Source organism: Martes martes, assembly GCF_963455335.1.
Source record: "Martes martes genome assembly, chromosome: 4".
NCBI classification, from domain to species: domain Eukaryota; kingdom Metazoa; phylum Chordata; class Mammalia; order Carnivora; family Mustelidae; genus Martes; species Martes martes.
The window spans coordinates 168,617,514-168,644,321 of NC_137891.1; the positions used below are offsets into that span (position 1 = coordinate 168,617,514).

The following is a 26,808-nucleotide window of genomic DNA, read 5'->3' on the forward strand; positions in this document are numbered from 1 at the left end:
AATTTATTCCCAGGAACGGGGGTGGGCAAGTGGGATGGCTTCTGGAATGGCAGTGCCCTCCTCCCTTCCCACCCCTTTTGCTCTCTCCCTCCCCTTCCTCCACATCCCTGCAACCCCCCCCCCCCACCGTCCTCTCCTCCCCCTTACTGGGAAAGCCCACCTCTGGGCCTGTCCCAGCCGCCCCACATCCATTTCCTAGCCCTGTGACCTTGGCCTGGTAGGACTGGGGTGCCCCATGGAAGGAAGGGCTTGAATGAGGGCCTTGGTTGTGGTGTAGGTTTTATGCCATGAGTTTTTGCAAATAGGAGGAAAGAGTGGGTGAGAGAAAGCCCCCAGGGCAGGGAAGGAAGCAGCCTGGGGTTCTGCCTTAGACTGACTCTGTGACCCCAGGCCAGTCACTTCCTCTTTATGGGCCTCAGTTTTCTCACTCATAACATGGGCAGATGAAGGGGGTGCAGTAGGGAGAGCAACATGAGCCCCCCCCCCTGCTCTGTTCTTTCTAGGATACAGTGAAGAAGCCCCTAGAATGTTCTTGGCCTCATCCACACACACCTGGAGCTGGAGCTCAAGGCCTCAGAGGCCATCCTCCTGGGCTGGGCTCAGCCTCTCGGTGTGACCTGTCTGCCATGGATCAGGGGAGATGCTGCCACCACCACCACTGTGAAGCCTTCCTAGATTGCTTCTGTGGCAACCAACCCCTCAGAGTGGTGTTAACGCTTCCTTGCTTAGTGCCCTGCTCACTCACAAAAACGTAGAGGCAAAGTTCCTGTAAACTTAAGGAAGCTGAAGCTTCGGGGCCCTTTGCCTGCATGGCCCCCTTCCAAAGCCTTGTTCCTAATTTTGTATTCGTGGTCCCCTCAAATTGTGTAAGCTTCGGACCCACACAGCTGGGAGCCACCCCTGTCTTTGTCCCTGCCCTCACCCTGCCAGGTGGCCTGGCGCCTGGACCAGATCTGGCCAGACAGGAGTTTGTGCTCAGGGTGTCTGGGCCTCCCCTCACCTCACCTGCAAGACCAGTCCAGTCCCTCAGCTGGCCTGTCACCAGCTTCTCAGAGCCCGTCTCCCCGAGTGTAAAATGGGGCCAACAGGAACAGCAAATATATGTGCCGTGTTGGAGGGGCTCCCAAGCATTGGCTCTTTGGTCCTCGTGGTGGCCGCCCCCGGAGGCAAGTGTGTTTGCTGTCTGCATGTCACAGGACCGTGAGGACAAGTTCGTGAGACCGTTGCCGGCAGGTGCTCAGAACAGTGCCTGGCGAGCCGTCAGCCCTCCGTGGATCCTGGTTCTCATCAAACGGCAGTGCTGGGTGACAAAGAGCCAGCCTGTGGAGCCAAATGTCTTGGAGGGCAGGCAGTGTCGGCCAGCAATTACTGAGCACCTACTGTATGCCAGGCCTGGAGCTGGAACTGGCAACTGGGTTACTCGGGCACAGAGCTCAAAGCTTTTGGCTGAGGCTCCCATGTCCCCTTTGCTGTCTTGTTGGAGCCCAGGGTCCAGGCTAAGAGCAGAAAACAGCCCGACCGGAAGCGGTGGGGCAGCGTGGCAGTCAGGTGCACCTGCCAGGGGTTATCTGGGGCCAGGCTCATCCCAGTCTGCCCGCGCAGGTTGTGTTCATGTGACAGCAGGAGTCCCCTCCCTGACTCTTTCATTCACCCGAAGCTTCTTGACATACCTCTGGACTTGGCCTCACAGTGTGATTAAGGGCTCGGGTCAGGATCTCAGCTCTCATTTACCAGCTGTGTGACCTTGGGTGCGTCTCCTAGCTTCTCTCTGCACACTTCTCAGCATCGCCGGGCGCACGCTGAGCTCCGCTGGAGCTCCGCGATTGTGATCCACTGGGAATTCCGAGGTGCTCCCGCTTTCGGGGGAGCCAGTAAAGTCAGGTGGGGAGCGCAAAGATGGGGCTTGAACAGCCCTGCCCAAGGCAGTCAGCGAGGCTCCCCAGATGGGCCCGGGAGCAGGGGGGGGACCTGATGCCTGGGTAGGTCACCATGGGGGGGGCTGGAGTGGAGCTGGAATGCACAGGTAGGCACAGGGGAGATGACTGGATGGAACCCTGGGTGCGGGAGGGCCCACGAAGGTGTGCATCTGTGAACCCCGAAAAGAGCACCGGCGGGGGGGGGTGGGGCGGGAAGGGGCGGTATGAGACGCTCAGGGGTCCAGACCTGTGCTGACTCCTGCTGGTGACCAGTGTCTTTGAGGAGCGGCAGGTGGCGCTCCCCGCCTGCCCAGCGGAGAGATCCTCCATCTCGACCACCTCCTTAGGAGGTCAGGGAGGAGGGGCTGCTGCTTCTAGAAGTCTCAGAACCCGCGGGAACCTCTGAAGATTAGCCACACTCACTGCCCACCTTGTGCATGGTGTCCTGATGGCCTCCCTGATAGCTTGTTCTCAGAGCCTTGCATACCTCCCAAGACAGAGTCTCCACTACCGCTCCCAGTAGCTATCTGTGGCCAGCTCCAGCTGTTCTGAGCCCCCACACCCCCTTACACCAAACTGGCTTCTCATATCCTCGCCCTAGCCTTGCTGACCCTAACTCTGCCCTTTGGAAGCCCGCAGAACCGGTCTGGTCCCTGGCCGGTGGCAGCCCTTCTGGGAGGTGACTGCCGCTCTAACAGGTGCCTTATTTTATAGACACCACTGCAGCCTCCTTTACGGAATCCAGAGTACAAGGGCAGGGGAGGGGTCGTGTAGTCAGGACCTGGCGCCTGGCACCACGCCTGACACCGCGCCTGACACACAGAGGCTCTCATCTTATATCAGGAGAATGAATGCGTGAGTGCATGGACCCTGCGTGGTCACTATTTCCATCTTCCAGCTGGGAAGCAGAGGCTTGGGAAGGTGAAGCCTCCTGTGTCACACATGTCAGTAACCGGCAGAACGGGGATCTGCCTGACTCAGAGCTGGCGTGCTTCACCTCCAACCTGTACTGTCTCAGCTGGAACCCCTCCTCCTCTCCCGGGCCCCGTTGGCCCCTCTTGGACCCGTCTCCCCAAGGCACCCATGGGCCAGAATTCCAAGACTTTGGGAATATGATTCCTAGAGACTGGGACAAGAATTCCTAGGGATTTTTGCATCTCAGAGTTGGAAAGTTTCCCTCCCTTCCACTCCAGGATCTGTGCCACGGGGCAGCTAGCCGGGTCTTCTGTACTCTTTAGGAACTAGGTTCAGTTCAGCCTTATGCCGAGCTGACATTTGTCCTTGGGACTTCTTCATCAGGGCCCTGAAGGACAAGTGCCAGTCCCCCCGACACCCCAAATCATGGTTGGCACCCCAGGATCTTTTTCCCTGGGCCCAAACCCAGCCCTTTCCCTGTTGGCTCCATTTGTCCTGGTTTCAGTTCCCTTTTTCCTTGGGGGAACTGTCCCAGTTTCAGCTCAATTTGGTTCCTATTTCCTGATAACAGGCCCGGAACAGGGTGCCAGACATAGGAGCAGACTTCCAGCCTGCCGTCATTAGCAAAAGACCTCTCTTCCCTGGGCCTCAGTTTCCCATCTGGGTACTGACAGCACCTTCTTCATGGGGACTGTTGAGAGTGAAATGAGACAACTCAGGTAACGAGTGGGGCCATGCCTGCCTGGGGTTGGGGCTTAATAAATATTCACTTTGCCCCCACCCTCCACCCAACATCTGGGGCCAGGTGAGCTCAGGTGAATGGGAAACACATTCATTGACATAACAGATTGATTCTGAGCTCCCACTATGTGCCAGGGCTCCAGGGATGAGCCAGGTGACCCAGACACCACCCCCCACCCTGGAGCTCCTGTGCTTCGGGTGGGGACTTGAATAAAAAGTAAAGTGCACAGAATGTTTGGGGGGGGGGTGGGCAGTAGAGATAGGCCAGGCAAGACACCTGCACACCCCTTCTCACACCAGCCCCACCCCACTGGAGGTCTCAGCAAGCTGGCCCCCCACAGCGGATGGGGGTGCGCCCGGGCAGGTCTGCCCCACTTTCCCCCTGCAGATCCGGTCACAGGGGCAGAAGCCTACAACCCTCAGGTGTGCAGGGGACACGGAGGCCTGGAGAGGTCCAGGCTTGGTCGGAGGTGTCCTGAAGGTACCAAAGCCCCTGGACCTGGGTGACCTCTGGCCCACTGTGTCCACTGGCCTGGGACCCGGAAAAGCCACAGGAACGGTACCCTTACGGGGAAGCTGCTAGTGATCCCACAAATGCCACCCATCTACTCAGGCCCTCAATGAGCCAGGCCCGTCCTCCTGCATTCCCACGCGGGATCCTTTCCTTCCGGCGCTCCTGCCAGCCCTCGGAGGAGCGCAGCGTTCTATGGGATCCCCATCCTTGTGGTCGAGGCTCAGCGAGGCAGCCCACGAGTCCCAGGTCGCACAGCAGCCACTGCGGCGGGGGCCGGCGAAGGCCAGGGCGCGGGGTGGCGGAGGTCGGGGAGGGGGGCGGGGGGAAGGGGCTGGGGCCGGGAGGGTCGCGCAGGGCGCGGGCGGGAGGAGACTAGGGGGTAGGCGAAGGCCGGGGCGCGGGGTGGCAGGGAGGGGAGGGGTTGGGACGGGGAGGTGGGCGCAGGGCCCGGGCGGGGGGAGACTAGGGGGCTGGTGGGGGGGGCGGGGCGGCAGGGGACGCGCTCCCGCCCGCCCCGCCCCCCGCCCCTCCTCCCGCTCCGCCCGCGCTGGGGGCGGCCCGGCGGCGGCGGCGGTGGCGGTGGCGGCGGCGGCGGCGGCGGCGGCGGCGCACGCTTCCTGCGGGCGCGGCTGCTGTGGGCGCGGAGCTGCGAGGCGGAGCCGGGCCGCCGAGCCGGGAGCCCCGAGCCGGGAGCGCGTCGGTCCAGCCAACGGGCCGCGCCGCCGCCGAGCAGCCGCCCCGCGCGCCGCGCCTCGGGAACAAAGGCGCCCGCCGCCGCCGCCGCCGCCATGAAGCCGGGGCCACCGCACCGCGCCGGGGCCGCCCACGGGGCAGGCGCCGGGAACGGGGCCGCGGCTGGGCCCGGGGCCCGCGGGCTGCTCCTGCCGCCGCTGCTGCTGCTGCTGCTGGCCGGGCGCGCCGCGGGGGTGAGTGACGCGCGCCGGTTCCCGCGGGTCCCCCTCCCCCCTCCGCCCAGCCCGCCCCCGCACCCCCCTCCTCCGCGCACCCCCCAGTCCCCGCGCCCCTCCCCCTGCGGGCGACCCCCAGCCCCCGTCCCCCGTCTCCGGGGCTGACCCCGTGGGGGAGGCCGCCCCCGCCCGCCTCCGAGGAGGCTCGCTTCTCTGGGCTCTGGGGACCCCTCCCTCGGCGGGCGGCCCGGCGGGAACCAGAGCGCGGGGCGCGGAGCCCCGCGCCCCTTCCCAGCGGGGTCCTCGGCCCTGGGTCGAGAGGCGCGGGGCGGACCTGACGGCGGGCGGGGGGTTTCCGGACGCGGGGCCCGGGCTGGGTGTGTCGTGGGTCTGGAGTGAACGTGGCTTTGGCTTCGCGGGTGTGCCCAGAGCGCGGCCACTTTTAGGGAATTGGGGTGGGTTCCCTGCCGGGGCGGGGAGGTGTGCGTTTGGTTCTTCCGAGGGTCGCTTTGGGAAGGACAGTGGGGGCCCGGAGAGGGGGAGGGGTGGAGGGTGATTTGCGTGAAGGTGACCTGAGGGGGTGAGTGAGGGTGACCCCGTGTGTCTGATCCCCTCCGCGCGGGGTGTTGGGACCTGTAGGGGTGAAGGATGAGGGATGAGCAACAGCCCAGCACATGGCTGCCTGCCGCCTTGCCTTACCTGGATGTGGACCCTGTGGGGGTGACCTATTGTGTGTGCCAGCGGCAGGGTGGGCAGCTGTGGGTTGGGGCTGTGGGTGCCTGTTGTGGGGGGGTGAGTGTGTGTGTGGGAGAGACCTCTGCGGTGGGTGTGTGCTTGGACCCATGGGAATGTGTGTGTGCATGTGTGCACGTGTGCAAGTGCTCGTGGCTGCATGGGTGACCCTGTGCACGGGGCTCCTACCGTCGAGGAGGGACAGAGTGTGTGCAGGGCGAGGGGAGTATGTGTGTACTCGGTGACCCCTTCAGTGTCCCTTTGAATGACCACGCGGCTGTGGGGTTGATTGAGCTCAGTCCCCGCTCCGTTAGGGGGAGCAGGAGGAGATTTAGAGAAGGGCCAGCTCCCCACCTTGAGGGACCTAGGTCCCAACTGAGTTCCCCCATAGACGCCAAGTCTGGAGCCCGGGCTGGGGATGAGGTGGGGGTTTCTAGGCCCAGTCTCTGGCTCGTTCTAGGAGCTGCACCTGTCCCTCATTCCGCAGGCTGAAAAGGACCCAGGTCTCTCAGGGAGCCCCCAGGAGCTGACCCTGTCCCTGCATGTTTCCCTGGGCCTTGGTGGGCTGGCCTGTAAAATGGGAGGAGGCCAGGCATGGATGGAGAATTTGCTTCTTGGACAGACAAGCTCCTCAACAGCCTTCCCCCACTGGGGGCTGAATGAAGGGTGGAGGGAGCATTGAATGCCAAGTTGAGTACAGTGCCTGGTGGGCTGGTAGCCTCATCCCCAGTCCAACCCCCAAAGGGGTTGAGAAGAGCTCCTGGGTCACTTTCTCAGCCACGCTTTCGAAAGACCAGTTTTGAAATCAAAATCTAGGAAATAACACAGCCTTGGGTTCAAATCCTGGCACCCCCACTGACTCGTGCTGTGACCTCGGGCACACTGTCACATCTCTCTGGGCCTCTACTTTCTCTTCTGTAAGATGGGGCTGGTAACACTGTCCTCGGAAGTGAGATGAGATGATACTTGTGCTCATTCACAGAAGTAAATGTTTGATGTGTAGATGAATGAAAAGCGGGCGTAGGACAAAAGGCTTGACATTTGGAGACCCGGCGGGAACCTTGAGCTGTATGACCCTGGGCCAGTCCCATCCTCTGCTGAACCAATGTTCCTCACTCCTACAACAAGGCTAATATAATTTGTGCCCCACAGGGTGGTGGAAGGAAGGAAGGAAGGGAGTGCCTGGCTGGTGGAAGACTGTTCTGGAGGGCCTCGGTGAGACAGGGTGTCCCTGAACCCGAGGGCGAAGTAGAGTGGGTATGGTTCAGACCCACAGCTGAGGAGCAGATAAAGCAACACCCCCCCACAGGGTCTGGGCCTGGAGGCCGAGGTGGTGGGCTTGACTGGGAGGGACTCCAGATGAGGGAGGAGGGGGAGCCCCTCTCCTCACCTTACGTCTTCCCCAGGGTTGGGCTGTCCAGGAGGAGTGTCACCTCCCCTGGCCCAGGAGCCAGAAGGGTAAAGGGTGGGGCCCAGCTGCCAGGCGTGCCACCCTGAAGGAAGAAGGAGAAGCCTGTAGCAGGAGGGACCGAGGTTAGACCAGAAGGGCCCCACCCAGGATGGCTCCTGGCCTCCATGGTGGGGTCCTCTAAGGACATCATCGACGGGTGGTGACTGGCTCTGGGCAGGGGAGGGACAAGATGACCCCTGCTCTGCCCACCAGCTTTAAAGGGAGCGTGTGTGTATGTGTGTGTGTGTGTGTGTGTGTGTGTGTGTGTGTGTGTGTGTCCTGGCATCTGCTCTGGGGACTTGTCTCTCCTGAGAGACCAGGTGACCAGGACTCTGAGGGATAGCTGCCTTCAGAGCCACCTCTGTCACCACCCAGACAGGCTTGGAGTGTGGGGATTCTAGAAGTTCTAGCTTGGAGACATGCTCATGTAGAAGCTTGGAAGGGATTTTAGGCGTCATCTAGTCGTGTTTGAATATCCCCAGTGATGGGAATTCACTGCTCTGTGGCCGCGTGACCTTGTGAAAGTTAGTTAACCTCTCTGTGCCTTGCTTCCATCTCTGCAGGACCGAGAGAGGAACGACGAGGAAAGAGGTTCATGCAGCCCCGTGGTTGGCTGAGTCCGCACTCAGCCAGTGCTGGTTTCTCGTTCTAAGGCTGCCATTGCCTGGGCTGGCAGTGTGATGGCGGGGGTGGGGGTGGGGACGCAGTGCCGGTGGGCCGTGGGGAGGGGGAATTAAGCAAGGAATTCTGTTGAAGCCCCACCCCCTGTTCCTGCCCCCTTCCCACCCCAACTGTTCCCCCTGCCCTAGAGCTCCCTGCTCGTCCTCCAGTGACGCTGGTTGACTCTGGACGCTGAGTTGTCAGAGCGAGATTGTCCTCACTGTAAAAATTAAAAGTTGGGGACCCTGGGGCTGTTGGAGGCCAGGCCCTGACACAGGGTTGTCACAGGGGCCTGCTGTCTCTTAGCCCCCAAGGTGGCAGGGCCTCCAGGGATAGACACCTGCTGTGTGACTTTGAGTAAGGGATTTCTCTGTTTTAGCTCTTCCATCTGTAAAATGGGGACTGAAACAGTGCCAACCTCACTCACAGGGATGTTGTGATGAGGACATGAGCTCCTTGGGTAGAATGAACAGAGCCTGGCATGTAGCGAGCTTTCAGGAGACAGGACTTTTCCAGGAGGGGGCCTGGAGAGGTCAGGGAGGGCTTCCTGGAGGAGGAGGTTTTGAGCTATGTCATCAAAGTGGTCACCATGTGGCACAGAGCAAGCTGTAGCTTGCCCTGACCGGAGGCTCTCATACTTGTCAGTTGGGGACGAATACTTCAGGACTGCTACTCGGGATTACAAAATTCTCATGGCAGAGTTGGGATGGGGAGCGACATGGTGCTGGCAGCTGTGAATTCAGTTTGCTTCTTCCTTGTGTTGGGGGTTGGTGTGGGGTTGAGCTCTGTTGAAGGTAAAAGCATTATAGGGGCAGCTAGGTGGTTCGGTCAGTTATGGGTATGTCTTCGGGTCTGGTTATGATATCGGGGTCCTAGGATTGAGCCCAAGTCGGGCTCCCTACTCAGTGGGGTTCTGCTTCTCCATCTGCCCCTCCCTCCCACTTGTGCGCTCTCTGTCAATTAGATAAATAAACAAAATCTTAAAAAAAAAAAAAAAAGAAAGAAAAAAGCCGTGTGGCTTTTTGAAAACAGATGGCTCCTCCCACCTCATGGACTGGGACTTGGGGTCCCTGGGGGCCCCAGGCAGCACTGGGGTAGGGCATTTCTGGGCTTGGGCTCTGGAAAATGCTGGGGCACCCGTGGAGAGCGAGGTGGAGACAGAGCTCCTCAGAAGCCTGGCCCTGCCACAGGCGTCCCTCCAAACCCTCCCACTGGAGCTGGGAACCCCCTTCCCCACCCAGGCCTTGCTGCTGCTTTGGGTCATTCTAGAAGGGGCCCCAGTAGGATTGCTGAGGCTTGGAGCAGACTGAGGCAGCTGGGACTGGAGGGGTGAAGTCTCCATCTGTCTTTGTCGCCCCCTCCTCCCCCAAGGGCTGTGGGCACGATCTGGGGAGGGCTTAATGACATGAACAGCAAACTAACGTTCACGGAGAGCCCCCGCCCGCTAAGCACTCATTCTGTATTGGCTCATTTAATTCTCATGATAATCTTGGGAGGTGGGAATGATGCGAACCTCCATTTTACGGAAATGAAGGCACAGAGAGGTTCAGTGACTTGCCCACGGTCACACAGCTGGAAAGTAGCCGAGCTGGGTGAAGCCAGGGCCTGCCAGGCTGAGAGAACTGGGCTTTGTCCTGCATTTACCCCTTCTCGCTCTGTGGCCTTGGACAAGATGCTCCTCTCTGGGGCCTCCTTACCTCACCCCCCATGAGGCTCACTTTATCTGCTGTTTCACAGGGCTCCCTCTTCACCAGGCTCTGCTGGGTGTTTCCTTTGTCTTTTCTCCTCTGCTCTCACCCTGGCCTTTGGGGTCGGTGACAGTAGCCACAAGTTGCAGGTGGGGGCAGGGCTCAATGAGGACTTGGCCCCGGGGCCCTTGCTCCTCTCCCACCTCACAAGGTTTTGTTATCTGTACAGTGAGTGACTTTGAGGGTCCTGAGTTTGGGCTAAGGGAGAGTGTTGAGGACTGTGCAGGACCGGGGGGGCAGGACTCAGGTCTGGTCCTGGCACAGGAGAGGGGTCTACAATCCCGCCATTCCCTGGGCACGCACGGGATGCCCCTGGTGTTGGGGCTCATTCTCTGCACGTGTGACCGGGCCTGCGTTTAATCCCCCCTCACCCTCGGACTGCTGTCACGGGCCCAGCCCAAATCTTCATCCCTGCCGCTCTGTCCCTGAGCCGTGTCCCCCTTGTCCCCAAGTTGTCCCCAAGGTTCGCTGCGGCCTTAGTGACTTGGTGGGTCTCCTGCAGCCCGAATGGTTCCCTTATAGACCATGAACCCCCGCAGGCAGGCTTTGTGGCTGTTGTCTTCTTTGCTGAACCCCAAGGCCAGCTGCGCACCTGGCCCAGAATTGGAGGGTTTGAGTGAAGGAGTGAGCGGGTGAGGGAAGGACACCAGGACCGGGGGCGTGGACCCTGGGCTGGGGCTTCGTCTTCTCTCCTTTGGAGGTGGGTTGAGGGACAGCGAGACTGGCAGGAGTCTGCTGGGCCCCGGCGTGTGCCCGTGGGCTGGGAGGCGCCTGGGGACTGCGCAGGGTGGGCCTGCGGTCTGGCTGCGGGGGCGCCCGCCACCACATCGGGGTGGGACAGAGGCGCGGCGGCCCTGGGCTCCAGCTCAGCTGCTTGGAAGCCTGTGATTTTGTGTCTGGGAGCAGTGGGGTGGGGGGAGCTGGGAGGGAGGGCAGGGTGCCAGGAACTGTCCTGAGGGCCCCACCCCTTGCTCCTGCCCCACTCCAGCCCCACAGGGGGTGGAGTCAGGGCTGGTCTTGGACCACCTTGCTTGTGTTGCTGTCCCCACTAACATTCCACCACATCCTGGGAACATCAGGCCAGCGCCTGGTAAATATTTGTAGGGAGGGGGGGCCCTGCCTTGGCTCCCAGACTCCCACGATTCCGAGAGGCTGGGGGGCCTTTACTTCCGGCTCCCCCCTCCCTCCAGAGCAGGCCCTGGCCAGAGGGGTGGCTGCTTCCCTCCCCCCACTGACCAGGCGAGTCTCAACGCCAAACAGGAAGCTGTGATTACAGGGGGAGTCTGGGCAGCAGTGGCCCAGGGCCCAGCTGCAGGATGGGGGTGGGGGGTGGCCCCTGACCAACCATTTGGCCTTTTCCCTACCTGGCTGCTGATGGCAGGGGGACGGGGAAGGCCCGTGCTTGGCCTTCTGTGCCAGGTGGAGAGGGTTCTACTGCCTCTGTGACCCAGCCGGCCAAGGGCTGCCTTCTTTCCACCCCGGGGCCCCCAGCTGGGCCTTGGTGCCTTCTGTTTTGGGGTCTCCACACCTGAGGGTGTATCGTGAGGTCATAGAAGGAGCAGAGGCCCCAGAGCCAACTGGACCAGGGTCGAAATCCTGGTTCTGTGACTTTCTAGCTGTGTGATCTTGGCAAGTTCACTTAGCCTCTCTGAGCCTCGTTCTCTTGTTCCAAATGGGCTCAGAGAACCTCTATCTCGAGAGTTGCTTGAGCGTGAACCACCGGAAACAATAGAGAGCCTGATAAGGAGTGGGCACTCCTGCAAATACTGATTTCTTCCATTTCCCCGCTTTGGTTTTGCTCTTTTCCTGTCCCTCGCTCCGTCTCACTGCAGAATTGCTTTTTGGGGCTGGGAGTGGGAACCAAGTTGGAATGATCAAGGCTGACCCAAGCAGAACCCTGAAAGTGGGAGCTGGCCTGGAAGGGAGAAGCTGCCATCTCACAGGTGGGGGTCCTGAAGCCCAGAGGCGGCCTGAAGCCTTGGCCAAGGGTTGGAGCTGGTTATTCAGTCTTGGGTGGGCCCGCCGAGCCCTTGGTTGCTCGCAAAGGCTGTGGCATTCTGCTTATCCCATGGAGAAGGCTCTGAGCTGTAAAGCCACTCACCAGGGCTCGCCCAGCCAGGTCCTGGCGGAGCCCCATGTTTAGTTACCCTTTCGCCTGTCTGGAGTCCTTTCTGTCCCACTGCTGCCCTTGTCATCACACCCCTTTGGGACCAGGGTTTCTGCAGACGGGATGGGGATGGGGAGGGGTGGGGCGGGGGATCACGTTAGTTAGGGCCTTTCTTCTGCTTCGGGGATGGGCAGTGGGCTTGCTTCACTCTGGGATCAGCATCAGCCCAAGCTCCCCTAGAGCTCAGTCTACCCCTTGCACCATCCACCAGTACCCCCATCCCACGCCCCCCCCCACCGAGCCCTACTTCCCAGCCAAGACTTTAATAGGGATAATTTAGGATCAGTCACCAGTGGGATCTGGGAAATCTGATTGCAGCAAACTGATCGCCAGTGGGCCTGCAGGTGGCTTATGGTGCCTGTCCTTGAGCTGGGGTTTGGGGGAATCCGGATGGGGGATTTGGGGGCTGAGGAGACAGGGCCGTTCTCCTGGGAGCAGGGAAGGATAGTCTTGTTTGTCAGGGTGCTTGGCAGAACCCACGTGCTGCCATCCCCCGCAGGGCCCATGGCCGGGGTAGGCACCCATGTTCCCAGCTGCCTTCACCAGCCTACCAAGTGGGGGCTGCCCCCTCCTTGGGGCCTGGCTGCCGTGGAGTGGAGGTCGGGTGTCTGCTTCTGAATTCTGGCTCTGGCCCTCCAGATGTGTCCTGTGTTGGGTGAGGGCCTGGGTGGCTCTGTGGGTTAAGCGTCTGCCTCAGGTCATGATTTCCGGGTCCTGGGATCCAGCCCCACGTTGGGCTCTCCTCAGTGGGGAGTCTGCTTCTCCCTTTGCCTCTGTGCTCTCTTTCTCTCTCTCTCTCCTTTTCTTTGTCTCTCTCATGTACATAAATAAGATCTTAAAAAAAAAAAAATGCTGCCTGTGTTGGGAAGACAGGCACAGATGGTGACAACCATAGGACAGTGGCAATGGCCAGTACCTACAGGGTGTGTGGTTCCTGTGCTCACCATGCGGCATCTCAGTCCTTACTGTGACGCTGGGAGGGGGGTGTTGTTACCCCATTTTGCAGATGGGGACCCAGAGGCCCTAGAGGGTAAGCAGTGAGCCCAAGCTGAGGCCGCTGGCAGGAGATGCTCTAACGTTGGGGGCGGGACCCCACATTCTCACATGGGGGCGTCTTCTGCCTGATGAATTTGTTCATTCTGCAGCCATTTTTGAGCACCTGCTGCGTGCTGGGCCCTGCGCTGGGGGCTGTGGGTGTGCAGGCGTATCTTGTGTGTGTGTCCTGTGTCTTGTCGCCCAGCCTTGTCCGGTGAGATGTGTGTTGGTGGCGGGTGTGTGTTGGGCCTGGGCCTATGCGTGAGGCTTCAGGGGCAGGTCCTGAAGAGAAGCAGGGAAGGAGCCATGGTCTTCTCCGCGGCTCAGAGGGCCAGTAAGGCCTCGCTCCCTAGGCTGGGGGGAGGCTAGTGTTGGGGGAGGCACAGCCAGTTACTTGGTTGGTAGCTAGGTAAAAGGAAGCTGCTCCTGGAGAGTTATTTTGACTTTACTTACATTAGCTGTGCTTTCTCTAAGATCCTTACGTTTCAGTGGTGAGTCTGCCACTGGCCTGTCAAGTGACCACGGGCAGCTTGCCCCCCCTCTGAGCCTCTAATTTCCTCATCTGTGAAGTGGGGAGATTGGACTGGGCGACCCAGGAACCCTTCCAGTCTTCACATTTGAGGAACTATCAGAGAGACATGAGTCCAGGGCTTGGCCCGGGGTGACCCCTTTGGGAAGGGAGAGCTGTGCTGGGCGGGGGGCAGATGGGTGGGGAGGAGAGGAAGCTTGTTTCCTTCACGTGGCCTGTCTGTGGTTCCTCTTGGGCCGGGGTAGGACGAGCCTCTTTTCTCACCCATCACCCTGAGCACCGTCTCTCTTCCCAGACTCTGGGACGTGATCTGTCAGATCCAGGTGGCCTGGGGGCTGGGCTGTGAGTCTGGTCTCCTAGATAGGGGAGGAGCACTGGGCAGGGAGTCCAGTAACTGGGTCCTTGTCCCTACAGTGCTGCTGACCTGCCAGTTACTTTAGCCGCTATTTACTGATATCCCCTCTGTGTCTGGCCTGTGCTGAGCACTCAGAGGCCTTAGGGGGCTCAACCTGGCCTCTGACCTTAGGAAGCTCCCAGTTAGGGGAGGGAGCCAGCACCTGTGAGGGGCTGAGGGTAGTGAGTCAGAGGAAGGAGGGCTTGGTTTTGGCTCCCGAGTATCAGGGAGGGCTCCACGGGGGAGGTGTCTTTTGTACCAGGCCTTGAAGGGTGGTAGCACAATGATAGGGGACCAGGGTGGACGAAGGCTTAGAGGTAGGAAAAGTCCTACCTCTAAGGAGGCAGATTCGGGTGTGGTTAAAAGCAGCAGTTCCCAGCTCAGGGAGGAGAGCCATATGTGGAGGTGGGGACACACCTGCCTGTGGGGTCGAGGAGCTATTGCCCGAGGGGGTCGCTGTTTCTCACGAGAGTCTGTTGTTCCTTGCATTTAATACATTCACTGGGCACCTGCTGGGTACCTGGCCCTGTGCCAGGGGGGGATCTGGGACTGAATGGTTGAAGCCCATGGGGCGTCAGCTTCGAAGACTTCTGGGTGGGCTTTGAGTCCAAACCAGGGCATTTAGATTTCCTCCTGCTGTAGGGGGTGTTGGTCTTGAAGTGGGTGCAGCCCCACGGCCCCGAGGGGCTGGCATGGGTGCCAACAAGAGCACAGACGTGGTAGTATTAATATTGAATTATGCCTTCTGAATGCCTGCCTGGTGCAGGGTTCTCCGCCAGACGTTTTACATATAAAAGCTCACTGAACCCTTACAATAGCCTTACAAAAGAGGTACCATTATGGTGATTTCATGAAAGAGGAAACTGAGGCACAGAGAGGTTAAGGAACTTGTCCAGGCTCACAGAGTGGCATACTTACTAGGATTGGAACCCAGGCGGTCTAGAATGCTCTCTGGTGTAGAGGCACTGCCCTGTGCTCCCTTGTGCATTGCGAACGGTGACGTGTAGGGCCCTGAGAGGGTGAGTTTAGGGCCTGTCATGTCTTGCTCGGTGCCTGAACCTGGGTGGCCGCTGTGGGAGAGGCCCTGATCCAGGCCTGGGGGCTTTTGGCTTCCCCCACAGGTCTTTCCTCTGGTGCCTGTCCTCTGTCTAGGTGGGGTCATGGGCTGAGGCCATCCTAGGCTGGGGAGAGATCGGAGGGCCGATGAGGCTTTCAGCTGAAAGGGCCCTTGGAAGCACTCTTGTCCAGCTTGTTCATTGTCCTGAAGGGGAAACTGAGGCCAAAGGAGTGATTTCTAGTCCTAGCAAGGCTCTTCTGGGATCTGGTGTTTCAGCCTTTTTTTGCACATGGGGAGACGGAGGCTGAGAGAGGTAGAGGGCTGGCCCAGAGTAACCCTGCAAGTCAGTCGCTGCGCTGGGACTAAGAACTGTGTCTCCTGACCTGCCGGAAGGGCCCCATCCCTTGTACCATGTTTCTGCTATTGATCTGTGTCTCTTCGGCCCAGACAGCAGGCCCAGCTCCCACCCTTCTCTCCCGGGAAGCCGTCCCTCCCCTAAGACTCGATGCCGGATGGATTCCTGTCAGCACATCCAGTGGACTTCTCCAGCTTCATCCCTCAGCCCTGTATACCCTCGCTGCTCCCCACCCCATGGCTCCCAGCTGCTCCCTGGGCACAGAGGATGACATCATTTCTCTCATCTTCACATCTAACCACGTGCCGTTCATGCTTTGTGGACTGTTCCCTTCTCCAGAGAACTCCTACTCATCCTCCAAAACCCAGCACAGCTGTCCTCTTCTCTGGGAATCCTTTATCGACCTCTCCCCAGCTCTCAAGCACCGTGAGCCCTTCTTCAGCCCCTTCTCTCTTCCCTCCTGGATTTCTGGGCCGAGCCCCTCTTCCCATGTGTTGGGATTCTCTGCGGAGCCCCAGCTCCGTTGTGTTCTGCCCTAGCTCCTGCGGAGGCCCACCGTCACCTCCTCGGGACCCTCCCTTGGCAACTTTGTGGCATTAGCAGCCGCCATCAGCCCTTACATCATCTCCCAGTTCCTCCTTCCCGCGGACTACCTGCTTTCCCTCCCCAAGTCCCGACAGTCCTGCATGGTTTCCTTTCACACATCCTGTCCCCTGGCTGCACACCTTGTGCTTCTCCCCAGCCCCTGCTCCTGGGATCCCCGAACTTGAGGCTGAGGAGTGTGGAGGCTGGCAGCAGAGACACAGCCTTCCTGCCTCATTTAGCTGGGGGAGGGGGGCACCCCGGGTCCTTCTGGCCTCCACCATTCTTGAAGGTGGACACACCGTGGGCTTCTGGAGGCTCAGGCTTGGTTACCAGAGATTGTCCGCCTGCTCCTCTCCTTCCCTCTCTGCCTCCCACCCTCCTCCCTCTCTCCTCCCTCCTGCTCTGCTTCCCCAGAGGCCCCTGCTCCACTCCTCCCTCACTGGTGGGGACCTCTCATCTCCCTGGCTGCCACTCAGGGGGGCCGGGACCCGAGAAGTCCCCTGGGGGATGGGTCTTGCAGACCGAGGGAGTGGTCAGGATCAGAATCAGAGGGACTCTTCTTTACTCTAAACCCTCCTGGACCCAGACTCCTCCCCACCCTCCTCCCCTCCCCATGACTCCCTCCACCCCTGCAGAAGTGTGGTTGTAAGGGCGGAGGGCTACAGGAAATCAGCCTCTCACCTTGCCGTTCACCTGAGGACACGAGGCCCAAAGATAGCCCTGGACTGTTCGGGGCCCCCCAGCGGTGAAGGCAGAACGGCTCCCCCCGGGCTCCTTGGGGGCCTCTGGGAGGTGAACCCTGGCTTGATTGAGTCCTGTTCTCACTGAGGCGGGGGAGCTGCGAGGCCAGCTAGGGACGGTACGGTCTCAGATCAAGAATCTGTGTTCACGGGACCGTCTGTGAGGTGATGCCGGAGCCCACAGGAATCCCTTTTCCCTGTGGGGCTAAGGCCTTGGCTCAGCTTCGGTCTAGGTAAGGGGCAGGATTTGTGTACATGTGCATGTGTGTGACAGTGTCCCCGGGGATCTGTGCTGATGCCTGGGGCCCTGGTGTCCCCATGCCTACTCCCTTGTTTTAGTGGCTCGAGTATGGCCAGTCTTGGCAAGCTAGGACAACCAGGTTGCTCCCTCTCCCCTTCTCAGCTGTGGGGAACTCGCCCCCAACACCTTGGATGGCGTGGACCTGAGCAGCTCCTGGGAGAGTAGTGGGACGAGTTGGGAGATGCCCTCCCTACCTCAGGGAGGTCGAGGCACACGTAGAAATGTGCATGCGTGTGGGCCCATCTGTGTCTTTGAAGGGAGATGCAGACCCTAGAACACCCCCTTGTCCTGTGCACACACACACACGTGGAGACAAGACCCACATATGTATGTGAACACACAGAGGCACACATGGACAGCGACATGCACACAACCCCACCCCCCAGGCACATGTAGCTCTCATGCAAACACAGCCAGACCCACACAGGTGTCTAAGACCGCCGGCAGGTGCACACACATGACTGTGCCCACCGCGTGCCTGGAAATACCCCAAGTGTGCTTGCACGTGTCCACTGGCATGCCCACATGTCCACATGCGCACGCGCGCGCATATGCACGTTTCTGGGCCTCTGAGCTACCAGGACCGTGTCCGTCCTTAATCCCAGCTCTTAATCCCAGAGTCTGGGGAGCCCAGGCCAGAGGGGCAGCTGGTCATCTGGCCTCCTTAGCGGTGATTAAGGCAAGGGCGGGGGCCAGAGGCAGAGGGACACGGAGCTTTGTCTTCTCCCTGACCTCCAGGGACACCGCAAACTCAAACCTCGGGTTCCTTCAGAGTTTCTGTTATATGGCCTTCACAGAACCCTGGGAACAGACATCCGGGGGAGGGGGGAGATGGGCGTGGCTGTGTGTCCCCCGAGGAAGGTGACAGCTGGGGTCAGGGAAGCCTGGGGAGGGCATCCCTTCCTTTAACCACTTACCTGCTGCTGACCCAGTGTCGGAATCTTCTGCCCAAGGTTTCCCGGGGATTCTCATGTCTGCGAACCCTGTTTTTGGCCACAGCATCTCTGAACTGCATGGTAAGATGTGGCCCAGCAGGACATGCTGAATCTGGGGCCCTGAGCAGGAGTGGTGGGGCCACTGGGACAGGGTGGGAGGGGGAAGCTTCCAGGACCAAGTGAGGCCTGAGTTGGGCATTGAAGGTGTCAGTGCCTGGGCGTTGGGAAGGGTGCTGGGACATTTTTGGCTGTCACGATAACAGGGTACCGCTGGCATTTCTGGGGGAAGGGGAGTGATCAGGGCTGCTAAGTCGGGGTGGCAGCATCGGTGCTGAGAAGTGCCTTTAGGTCATGCGGTGTGGTGAAGGTGCTCCTGGTTGGGGGCAGTGTGGACCACGGCCCAGAGTTGACTGTCCCTGGCACACGGTGGGAGGGAGGGGCCCCAAGATTGTGCGGGCTGGGTGCCCCCTTCACTCCTCCTGCCCGGCTGATGTTTGGATGGATGTGGGGGGGGTGGCTGAGATAGACGGTGCACTGGCCCCACTTGGGCTCTGACCCTGACCTCTGCTGGTCTGCAAGGTGACCTCAGGCTGCTCACTGTGCCCCTTCCATGAAGCTGGGCACTGGCCACCTCACCGCAGGGCAGTTACGAGGACTGGGCTTTCTTAGTCCAGAAAGCCTCACATTATAGCGCCCAGAGCTGGTAACCAGGACTGGCCATCCCAGGGCCAGTGGTCACAAGAGGCCTTTGTCACCACGGAGGGGACATTCGTGACCGCTGTCCTGGGGTTTGAGGAACGGGACTGTGTCCTGGTATCAGCCCTTCTGAGCTGTCCTAGCTTTGTGCCCCACTTCTGCAGCCCACCCTTCTCCTGCAGGGGCTGACTGCTCCAGGCCCTGGGCCGGACCGGTGGGCCTCATCCAGCTTTCTGTGGGGCCCCTCTCTGTTCTGGGGTGGGGCTGGCCCTGGGGAGCACCCTGTGGGGAGCAGGCGGGTGGGACTGTGGCTCGGGTGGTAGGAGCCCAGGGCTGGAGCATGACTGCCCTGCAGAGGGTTGGGTGAGGGGACAGGTGAGACCCAAAGGAGAAGGTCAGGGAAGCCATGGTCAAGTGACGGGTGAGGAGAGGAGGGTCTGCCTCATTGGGCTGCAGGGCCCATGGGGGCCTGGACACTCGGGGTCCTTATATCCCTAGTGGACATCCCACTCCATCTGAGCTCAGTGCAGAGGCTCTGCCTTTGGGCAGCGGACGGGTGGACACGAGGTTGTGCTGGACCCACGGGGCTGGGTAGATGGTGTCAGGGGAGGGGATGCGGGGCCCTGTGGTTTTCTCCAGCACCTTCCACTTCCTTGTGGGGCTTTCAACTCCCCACTCCTTGGGACCCTTGTTGGCCCCCGCTCCACGGTCTGTGCCGTGAGGCTCTATGAGGTCACCTCTTCCCTCACGGTGCTCGGATGGGGGACCAGAGCTGGGGACAGAGCAGGTGCCAAGGCAGTGGGCTGGAACCAGGGACTAGGTGGGTGCGAGCTTCACACCTGAGTTCCACGTCGTAGGGCTATACAGGGGGTACAGAGCACCCATCAGACACAGCCAGCCCGCGGGACAGACTGGCCTCTGTGTGCCGAGTAGAGGGTGGGAACCAGCGGGCGGTGGGGTGGGGGGAAGTGCCAGCTGAGATAGGCAGGGGCTGGTGCCTTGGAGCCTTGTGGAGTGTGGCATGGGGGGAGGGGCAGGCCCCAGAGTCGTGTCTGTCTTCACCGCTGCTTTAGACAGCCATAGGGAGCAGGGGACAGTCATGCTTGTCTTAGCTTCAGACAGGCTTTACCACTGGGCCCTGCCCCAGCTCCTGCCCCCTTTCCTGGCAAGGCCGCATACTCACACCTCTCCCTGAGGGCAACCAGGGGCCAGCTTCGTGGACAGAGGGTACCGAGGAACCCCTGAGGACTGGGGTGGGGGGTGGGGCGCTGGCATAGAGGGGTGGAGAGGGTGGTCAGCCTGAGTTTAGAGCTGTCTCACCTTCTCTTGGGGTCACTCTGGGCCAGGCCTGCCCCCTCCCAGTGGTCCCACCCAACAAAGTGGCCTTTGACAAGCACAGAGGAGGCAGTCACGGTGCTGGGCCTCTCCCACTTGTGGTCTGCTGAGTCCGTGTTTGCCCTTCTGGATGGCGGGGGTGGGAGGCGGGTGGGGAATGCCTGGGGAAGCTTCACCTGGGTCGGGGTTGGGGAGATATGCAGATGGGAAAGTTGGTGAGCAGGGGGAAAGCTTACTTCCTCTTCCATCTGAGTGTTTGAGTTTGGGCTCTGCTGTGTGACCCTGGGCAAGTTCCTTACCCTCTCTGAGCCTCAATCTCACATTCATTCTTTTGTTATCCCCTCAAACAGCAGCTTTATTAAGATCTGACTCACATACCATCCAGTGTACCATCTAAAGCATCTAGTTCAGGGGATGTTAGTACATTTACAGAGTTGAGCGGCCATCCCCAATTTTACACATTTTTCTCACCCCCGAAAGCAAGCCCGTACCTTTTCAGCAGTCCCTCCCATCTCTCCCCAGTCCCCTAGCCCTAAGCCGTCTCTTGTCCTTTCTGTCTCTGTGGACCTGCCTGGCATGGCCCGTGGGGGCGGCCTCTCTCACGTGGTGTGGTCTTCTGCGCCCGACTTCTTTCGCTCCATGTAACATTTCCCAGCTTCATCCACATGGCAGCGGGTGCGGGGACCTCGCTTCTTTCTTTGTGGCGTAGAATTCCGTGGTGTGGACTTGCCATCTTTCACTTATCTGTCAGCGGATGGACGCCTGGCTCAGTCCCACTTCGTGCCCGTCAGGAATACGGCGACTTTTTTTTTTTTAAACGTATGTGTTCGTGCGTTTTCCCTTCCCTCGGGTGCGCACCCTGGGGGTAGGGTTCCCGGCTCACACGTGACTGTCCGTGTAGCCTTCAGAGGAGCTGCTGGGCCCTTCGGCGCCGAGGCCACCTCGCGAGGCTCCGACTGCCCCGTCTTCTCACCCACACCTGTTCTCTTGGGACTCTGGTCGCCTTCGTTTCTGCATCCCTCCCTCCTGCAAGTATTTATGGAGCATCTGTATTCGACAAGCTGAGAAGTAGCCGGGCTTTGGGGCAAGGACCCGTTTGGATAATCTCATTTCATCCTCCCAACCCTTTGGGTTTGGTACTGTTATTATGCCCATTTTGTAAGGAGGAAACACCTCAGAGAGGTGGATGTACTCACCCAGGGCCACACAGCTCCTGAGGGCCAGGACTGGGATCTGGACCCAAGCAGTCTCGCTTCAGAGCCCCTGCTCATTGCCAGGCCCTGCCTGTCTGCCGGGACTCAGAAGAGGGGGTGAGCGTCCCCTCCCTTTCCCGATCAAACCCACAGTGTCTCACAAGTGTCATCTCGGGCTGGTGGCAAGTGTGGCCCTCAGGGGGCTCTGCCCACGCCTCCCCAGTGTTTTGGTGTGATTCCTTGCCCTGTGCCTCACTTCTCCATGGCGGCAGTGGTGCTGGGGGGCCCCCGCGGCTCCCTCCCCGAGTCTGGCTCATTCCACCCTTGCCGTGGAGCAGCTCCGAAGTCGGTGGGGTAGCTCCGGGCTGGGGGTGGGGAGTCGCCTCTCTGCCACATGTGAGCTCCTGTTAGGTTATAAATAACATAGCGAACGGGATGGTGGGGAGACCACAGCCCAGGTCCTCAAGGAGGCTGGGCTTGGACACACACAGATGGGGACACTTGGGGTGTGCGCATTGTGGGTCCTCAGGGGGTATGCTGGCACGTGCCTGAGAAGCCTTGGGGGAGGGTGTCAGAGGCTTCCCAGGACAGCTGGAAGGTCTGGGTCTGCCCTGCGCTGATTCCAGGGTCTGTTTGGTTTCCTGGAGGACGGCTGGGGGTCACCTGGCTTCAGGGAGGCCCCCAAGATCAGGTTGAGGATGGCTCTGCCCCTTCAGCTGGCCGCCTTTCTGGTCCCGAGAGCGTGAGAACGAGACACAGGGCCCTGGGTCCTCACCGTGCCCTCCCCAGCCCCCTCCGCACTGCCAGGCCCCACTTCTCCCTGCCCGGCCACCCCCCAGCTCTATCCTGACTCTCTACCTGCATTCTCTGTGACCTCTAGCAAGTCACCTGGCCTGTTTATGGCCAAAGGAAGGTCGTCTCATCTGGCTCCTTGGAAGGAGCCTGGCATTCAGCAGGTGCTCAGGAAATGCTCCTTCCCCCTAGCCTGGGCCTGCTTGTCAAGTGGCTGGAATTGTAGGCTCTCCTGGGAGCCTGCTAATCTGCAGATTTTTGCATATAATTTGCAGAGTTATTTTATGAAAAAAATATGCTGGGCTCAGCCTCAGGTTCTCGTCCCTCCTCTCAGCTGCGCTGGAGTCCTCCTGGTTGGATTTTGGAAGGACCAGAGAGAAGCTTTGTCTGAGCCCCTGGTTTTATACACGGGGAGAGTGAGGCCCGAGGCCAGGGCTTCCCGCAGGATCACACAGTGACTGGAGGCAGGAAGGGGGTGCCTTGGGGCTGTGGAGGGTGAGCCCATTCCCAGTGTTCACTGAACAAATATGGAGGCTGACTGTGTCCCAGAAATATTCTGTGTCCTGGGAACATGGGAGTGGCCTCGGTGGACCCAGTCACCGTCCCCACTGTTGCAGGGGGAGATAGATGTTAGATGAGAAAGTCAATAAGCAAATTTTGCGGGCCCTGGTGAGCTAGGAGACAACCCTGGTGTTGGCAGAGTGACTGGGTGTGGCAGGAGGTCTTTTGGGTGGATTTGGTAGTCGGGGTCCCTCTCTGAGGAGCTGAGCTTTGAGTTGGGACACGTGTCATGTCCTAGCACCTACTAACCACCCAGTCCCGGCTTGACACATCACGGCGGGCATCTCAGCGTGTGGGGAGTCATGATCCCCATTTCGTAGGAGGGCACACTGAGGCCCCGTGAAGCGCAGGTGCTTGACCAGCGTTCTCTGGAAGCCAGACTGGACCGTCTGAGCCCACGCCGGGTTGTTCGGAGGTCCGTGAGCCCCAGGAGCAGGCAGGCCCTCAGCTCGATGGCTGCCAGGGCCTCAGGCCCGAGGCAGCTGCTGGTAAGTCATGGGGTGGTGGGTGGGGCTGCGCACCTGAGCTGAGCCATCTGTCAGGGGAGGACGTGTCCTTCATTTCTACTTATTCCCGGACGTTCAATCTGTCCGTCTGTTGGTGTCTGTAGAGGATACTGTGGGGGGTGGGGGAGGGGGTGAGGGTGTTCCCACCCTCGAGGAACTTCCTGGTGGGGCAGGCTAGCCAGGCCTGGGAGTAGGTGTGCGCCACGGTCTTGGTGCAGCTAATCTCGGGTTCCAATCTGGCCCCACCACCGTGTGGCTTTGAGCCACTTGCTCGCCTCTCTGAGCTCTGATGTGCCCATTTGTGAGATGGGGAGGATGGTCCCTCACTGGGAGGATGTCTGTGAAGAGGACTGAGGCAAGGCACCTAGAGAGAGCCCGGCACATAGCGAGTGCCCCCCCACCCCCCGTGCTAGCAGACTCTTGTCCAGGAGAAGGGATGGAACGGCCCCGGCCTCCTCAGGAAAACCCCCCACTGAAGTGTCATGTCCCAGCTGGGATCGCTGCCCGCAGTCTCGGGGGTGCGGGAATTCCCCAAGGACAGGATCTCGGGTGTCAGCAAGGCCAGGGTTCGAGTCCCCTTCTGGTGGTGCAACAGCCCTGTTCTCGTTGCGGATGGGGACAGTAGCATCTGCATCCCAGGGAGGCCGAGTGGGTTCAGCGAGATTTGGTAGAAGGGGGGCCCATTCAAGTGGGAGCACGGTTGGTGGCCCCACTTCCCTGGTAAATGACAGGACGGTGGAGGTTGTCCCCAAAAGAGCCTTCCTAAGGTGGACCACCAGGTGGTTGGCGTGGGCAGGCCTCGCCGAGAGGGCATGTTTTAAGCTGACTGAGCCTCATGAGGACGGACTTGTCCTGCTGATTGTGGGACCCTAAGTGCCCAGATTAGTGCCTGCCACACAGTGGGAGCTTCCCGAATCCTGCTTCTCGATCGAGTAGGTGCCGACCAAGATGGAGGTGGGCGAGAGGGCTCCCCTCAGAGGCAGGGACAGCATGGGGCAGGCCTGAGAGTGCCCTACCATCCCCAGCACCGAGAGGGGTTAACTGTGGGGGAGCAGGAGGGGAGGGTGGGCCGCTGGGGGAGCAGGCTGCGGAGTCTAGAAATGGGGCCTCAGTGGGTGGTCCTGCTCTGAGGCACCAGCTTGGGGACAGGAATAAATGAGCCGTGTGAGGCAGGATGGCCAAGAGGGTGACGCTCGAAGGCAGGTGGCTGGGGTTGACAGGGTGGTGACGGGGGCGTCCCAGCCCTGGGCTGAGGAGGGGTCTCGGCGGAGGCCACGTGGTGGGCAGCTGTTCCGTGCTCCCCCAACGGGGACTGACAGGAATGACAGGGGCAAGAACTGGGCTGGCGGGAGAAGGCGGCGGGCAGGCCACCAGACCTTTCCATGCCTGGGGAGGGAGCTGGGCCCTGCCAAGCCATCCCGTTTGTGGCAAGGCGGGCTGTGCAGGGCCTGCCAGCTCCCCTCAGGCTCTTGGGTGGTTCCAGTCTGTTTTGTGTGTCCCTCTGTCTGCCCGTGAGCTTCCTCCGGGATGAGCTTTCCAGTAGGCTCTCTGCAGAATGAAGGGGCCCAGGAGTTTCACAGACCAGAGAATGGCAGGAATGGGGCTACAGAAAGAACATGCTACTTCTAAAGATTTTTTTTTTTTTTATTTATTTATTTGACAGAGAGAGATCACAAGTAGGCAGAGAGGCAGGCAGAGAGAGAGGAGGAAGCAGGCTCCCCGCCGAGCAGAGAGCCCGACGCGGGGCTCGATCCCAGGACCCTGGGATCACGACCCGAGCCGAAGGCAGAGGCCTTAACCCACTGAGCCACCCAGGCGCCCCAGAACATGCTACTTCTAATCCTAAAAGTGCTCTGGGGGCGCCTGGGCGGCTCAGTCGGTGGAGCATCCGGCTCTTGGTTTTGGCTCAGGGTTGTGGGATGGAGGCCCGCATGGGGCTCCGTGCTCGGTGGGGGGTCCACTTGAGAGTCTCTCCCTCTGCCCCCGGCCCCCCAATAAATGCATCTTAAAAAAAAGTACTCTGAGGTTATCACAGAAAACTTGGAAGATAAAGGCAAGTCCTGAGAAGAAAATGAAAAACTGTCATCCCACCACCCAGAGAAGTCTCTGGAAAGCTTTAGTAGGATTCGGTGTGAAGAAGTTTGCTTTGGTGGGGAGTTCCTTGAAGCAGGGTCATATTCTGTATTTCTTTTTTGTAACCTATTTTCTAAACTTAACGATGGTAATGGCATGATAGCCAGCCTTTATTGAACAGTTGGTTAATGGGAGGGGGTGTCTCCGCGAGGTGGGGATTTTCTTTGTTTACCAAGAGTGAGTCTGAGAGACCTAAGGACCTGCCCAAGGTTACCTAGGTCCTGAGAGACAACCGGTTCGTCTGATCCTTTCAGCACTGCGGGTGTGGGGCCTCCCGAGGGCAGCACAGGACTCTCCCTGGGTCTGAGATACTCTTTGAATCAGGTAGAAAATGAAAGCCTTCTGTTATCCAGTCCTGCCTTTTAATGAGTGGCTAGAAGAGAGCGCGGGTTTGTGGAAACACCATTATTGACAGCTGTGTAATACTCCATGCCGTGGTTTTGCCTCAACTTTCCGAAATAGTAGTCTGTTGTTGGGAATGGCGCTATTGCCACTTTTTTTTTTTTTTTTTTTTTTTAAATATCGCCCTGGATCTCTTCGACCCCAGGACCAGATGCCTGGCTGCCCACGGTGTCAGAATCAGAAAGGCCCTTAGACCACCAGGCTCCACTGTTGGTCTTGCAAAGGAGGCAGTAGGAGAAGGGAGAGGGGGGCTCCTCCAGCTCGCGGAAGCCTGCTGGTCTCCAGGCTGTGGGTGCTGAGTGGGGACTGGCTTGCTCCCCGTGGGGCCCAGGGTGGGTGTGGATGGGGAGGGGGCAGTGCTGCCCCGGGGCAAGGGGGGTCCCGGGAGGTGGCGGGAGCAGGGGGTGGGTAGTGGACTAGGCGAGGAACCGATTGTGGAGTTCGGATGTGGGGTAGGGAAGGCTTGGCTGCCAGGATGCCCTTTGCAGAGCACTTGGCTGAGCCGGGATGGGCCCACAGGGGTGTTTCCTGCCCTCTGAGCTGCCCTTGTGGGAGACTAGAGCTAGGTGTCTGGAAGAAGGGAAGGTGTGTCTGCGACAGTGTGTGCCTCTGGGCCTTGCTGTCAGGTTCAGCGTGGGCCTTCTCTGCCCCTCCTCACTGCTCCTGTCCAGCACTGAGGCCCTGTGCCCCCTTCCCCAGCGATGCCGCCTTCGTGCCCCTCACCCTTCCAGTAGCCAGTGAATGTGGTGGGTGCTGGGTTCCAAGCCAGGGCAGCTGTGAATGGGTGGGGGCTGGGGACCGAGGCGTCCCCCCTTCCCCATCCTGGCTCTCCATTGTGTTGCCCCCTTGGCTGTCCCGCTGCCCAGAGCCTGGCCCGGCCCACATTCCTGCAGTGACACTCTGGGTCTCCGGGTTGGAGCTGGTGAGCGTGAGGGGCACCGAGTTCTCACAGGACTCAGGGCCTTTTGGGGACAGGGACTGGTGGGGATGGAGCCTGTGGGGATCCGGAGGGCACTGCCGAGACCACCCTGCTTCCCTGAGCTAATAATTACTATCCCTGTGTGTCTCTGGACAAATCCCTTCACTTCCCCAAGTGCCGCCTGGCAGGCTCATTCCCCGCCACCCACCCCTCTAGTCCTGGGATGATATAAGTCTCCCCTCTCTGATCCTCAGTTTTCACATCTGTAGGAAGGAAGAGTGGAACCCAGTGAGCACTCAGGCCTGGTTTAGCCTGGAGGTAAGGACTGAGGAGGGGAACGTGCCGGGATAAGGCTGACAAATGAGTATGGTATGCCACCTCTGTAATTAGTGTCCCTGTTTAACCAAAGAGAGGCTCAGAGAGGTTAAGTAACTTGTTCAGAGTCACCCAGCAAGTAAGCCGAGCTGAACTTGAACCCAAGAGTGTGTGAATCTAGAGCTGGGCTCCCAACCGCCACTCACGTTGCCCCCAGTCACCAAGAGAGTGGCGCCTGAGTCTGGCTCACGCAGGGAAGGAAGCTTGGGTAGAA

The 26,808-nt window shown here is 59.9% G+C and overlaps 1 protein-coding gene across 1 annotated transcript in view; it reads left to right on the top strand.

Annotated features, from left to right (window-relative positions):
* Positions 1-4,874: 4,874 nt before the first annotated feature.
* The window catches only part of SDC3 (syndecan 3), a gene marked incomplete at its 5' end in the record, with an annotated part of 37,177 nt that continues 15,243 nt past the window's right edge, over positions 4,875-26,808 (top strand). Inside the window, one exon of the mRNA XM_080802792.1 lies at positions 4,875-5,012. Coding sequence (XP_080658918.1) covers positions 4,875-5,012 — 138 coding nt within the window. The remainder of the gene's footprint in view (positions 5,013-26,808) is intronic.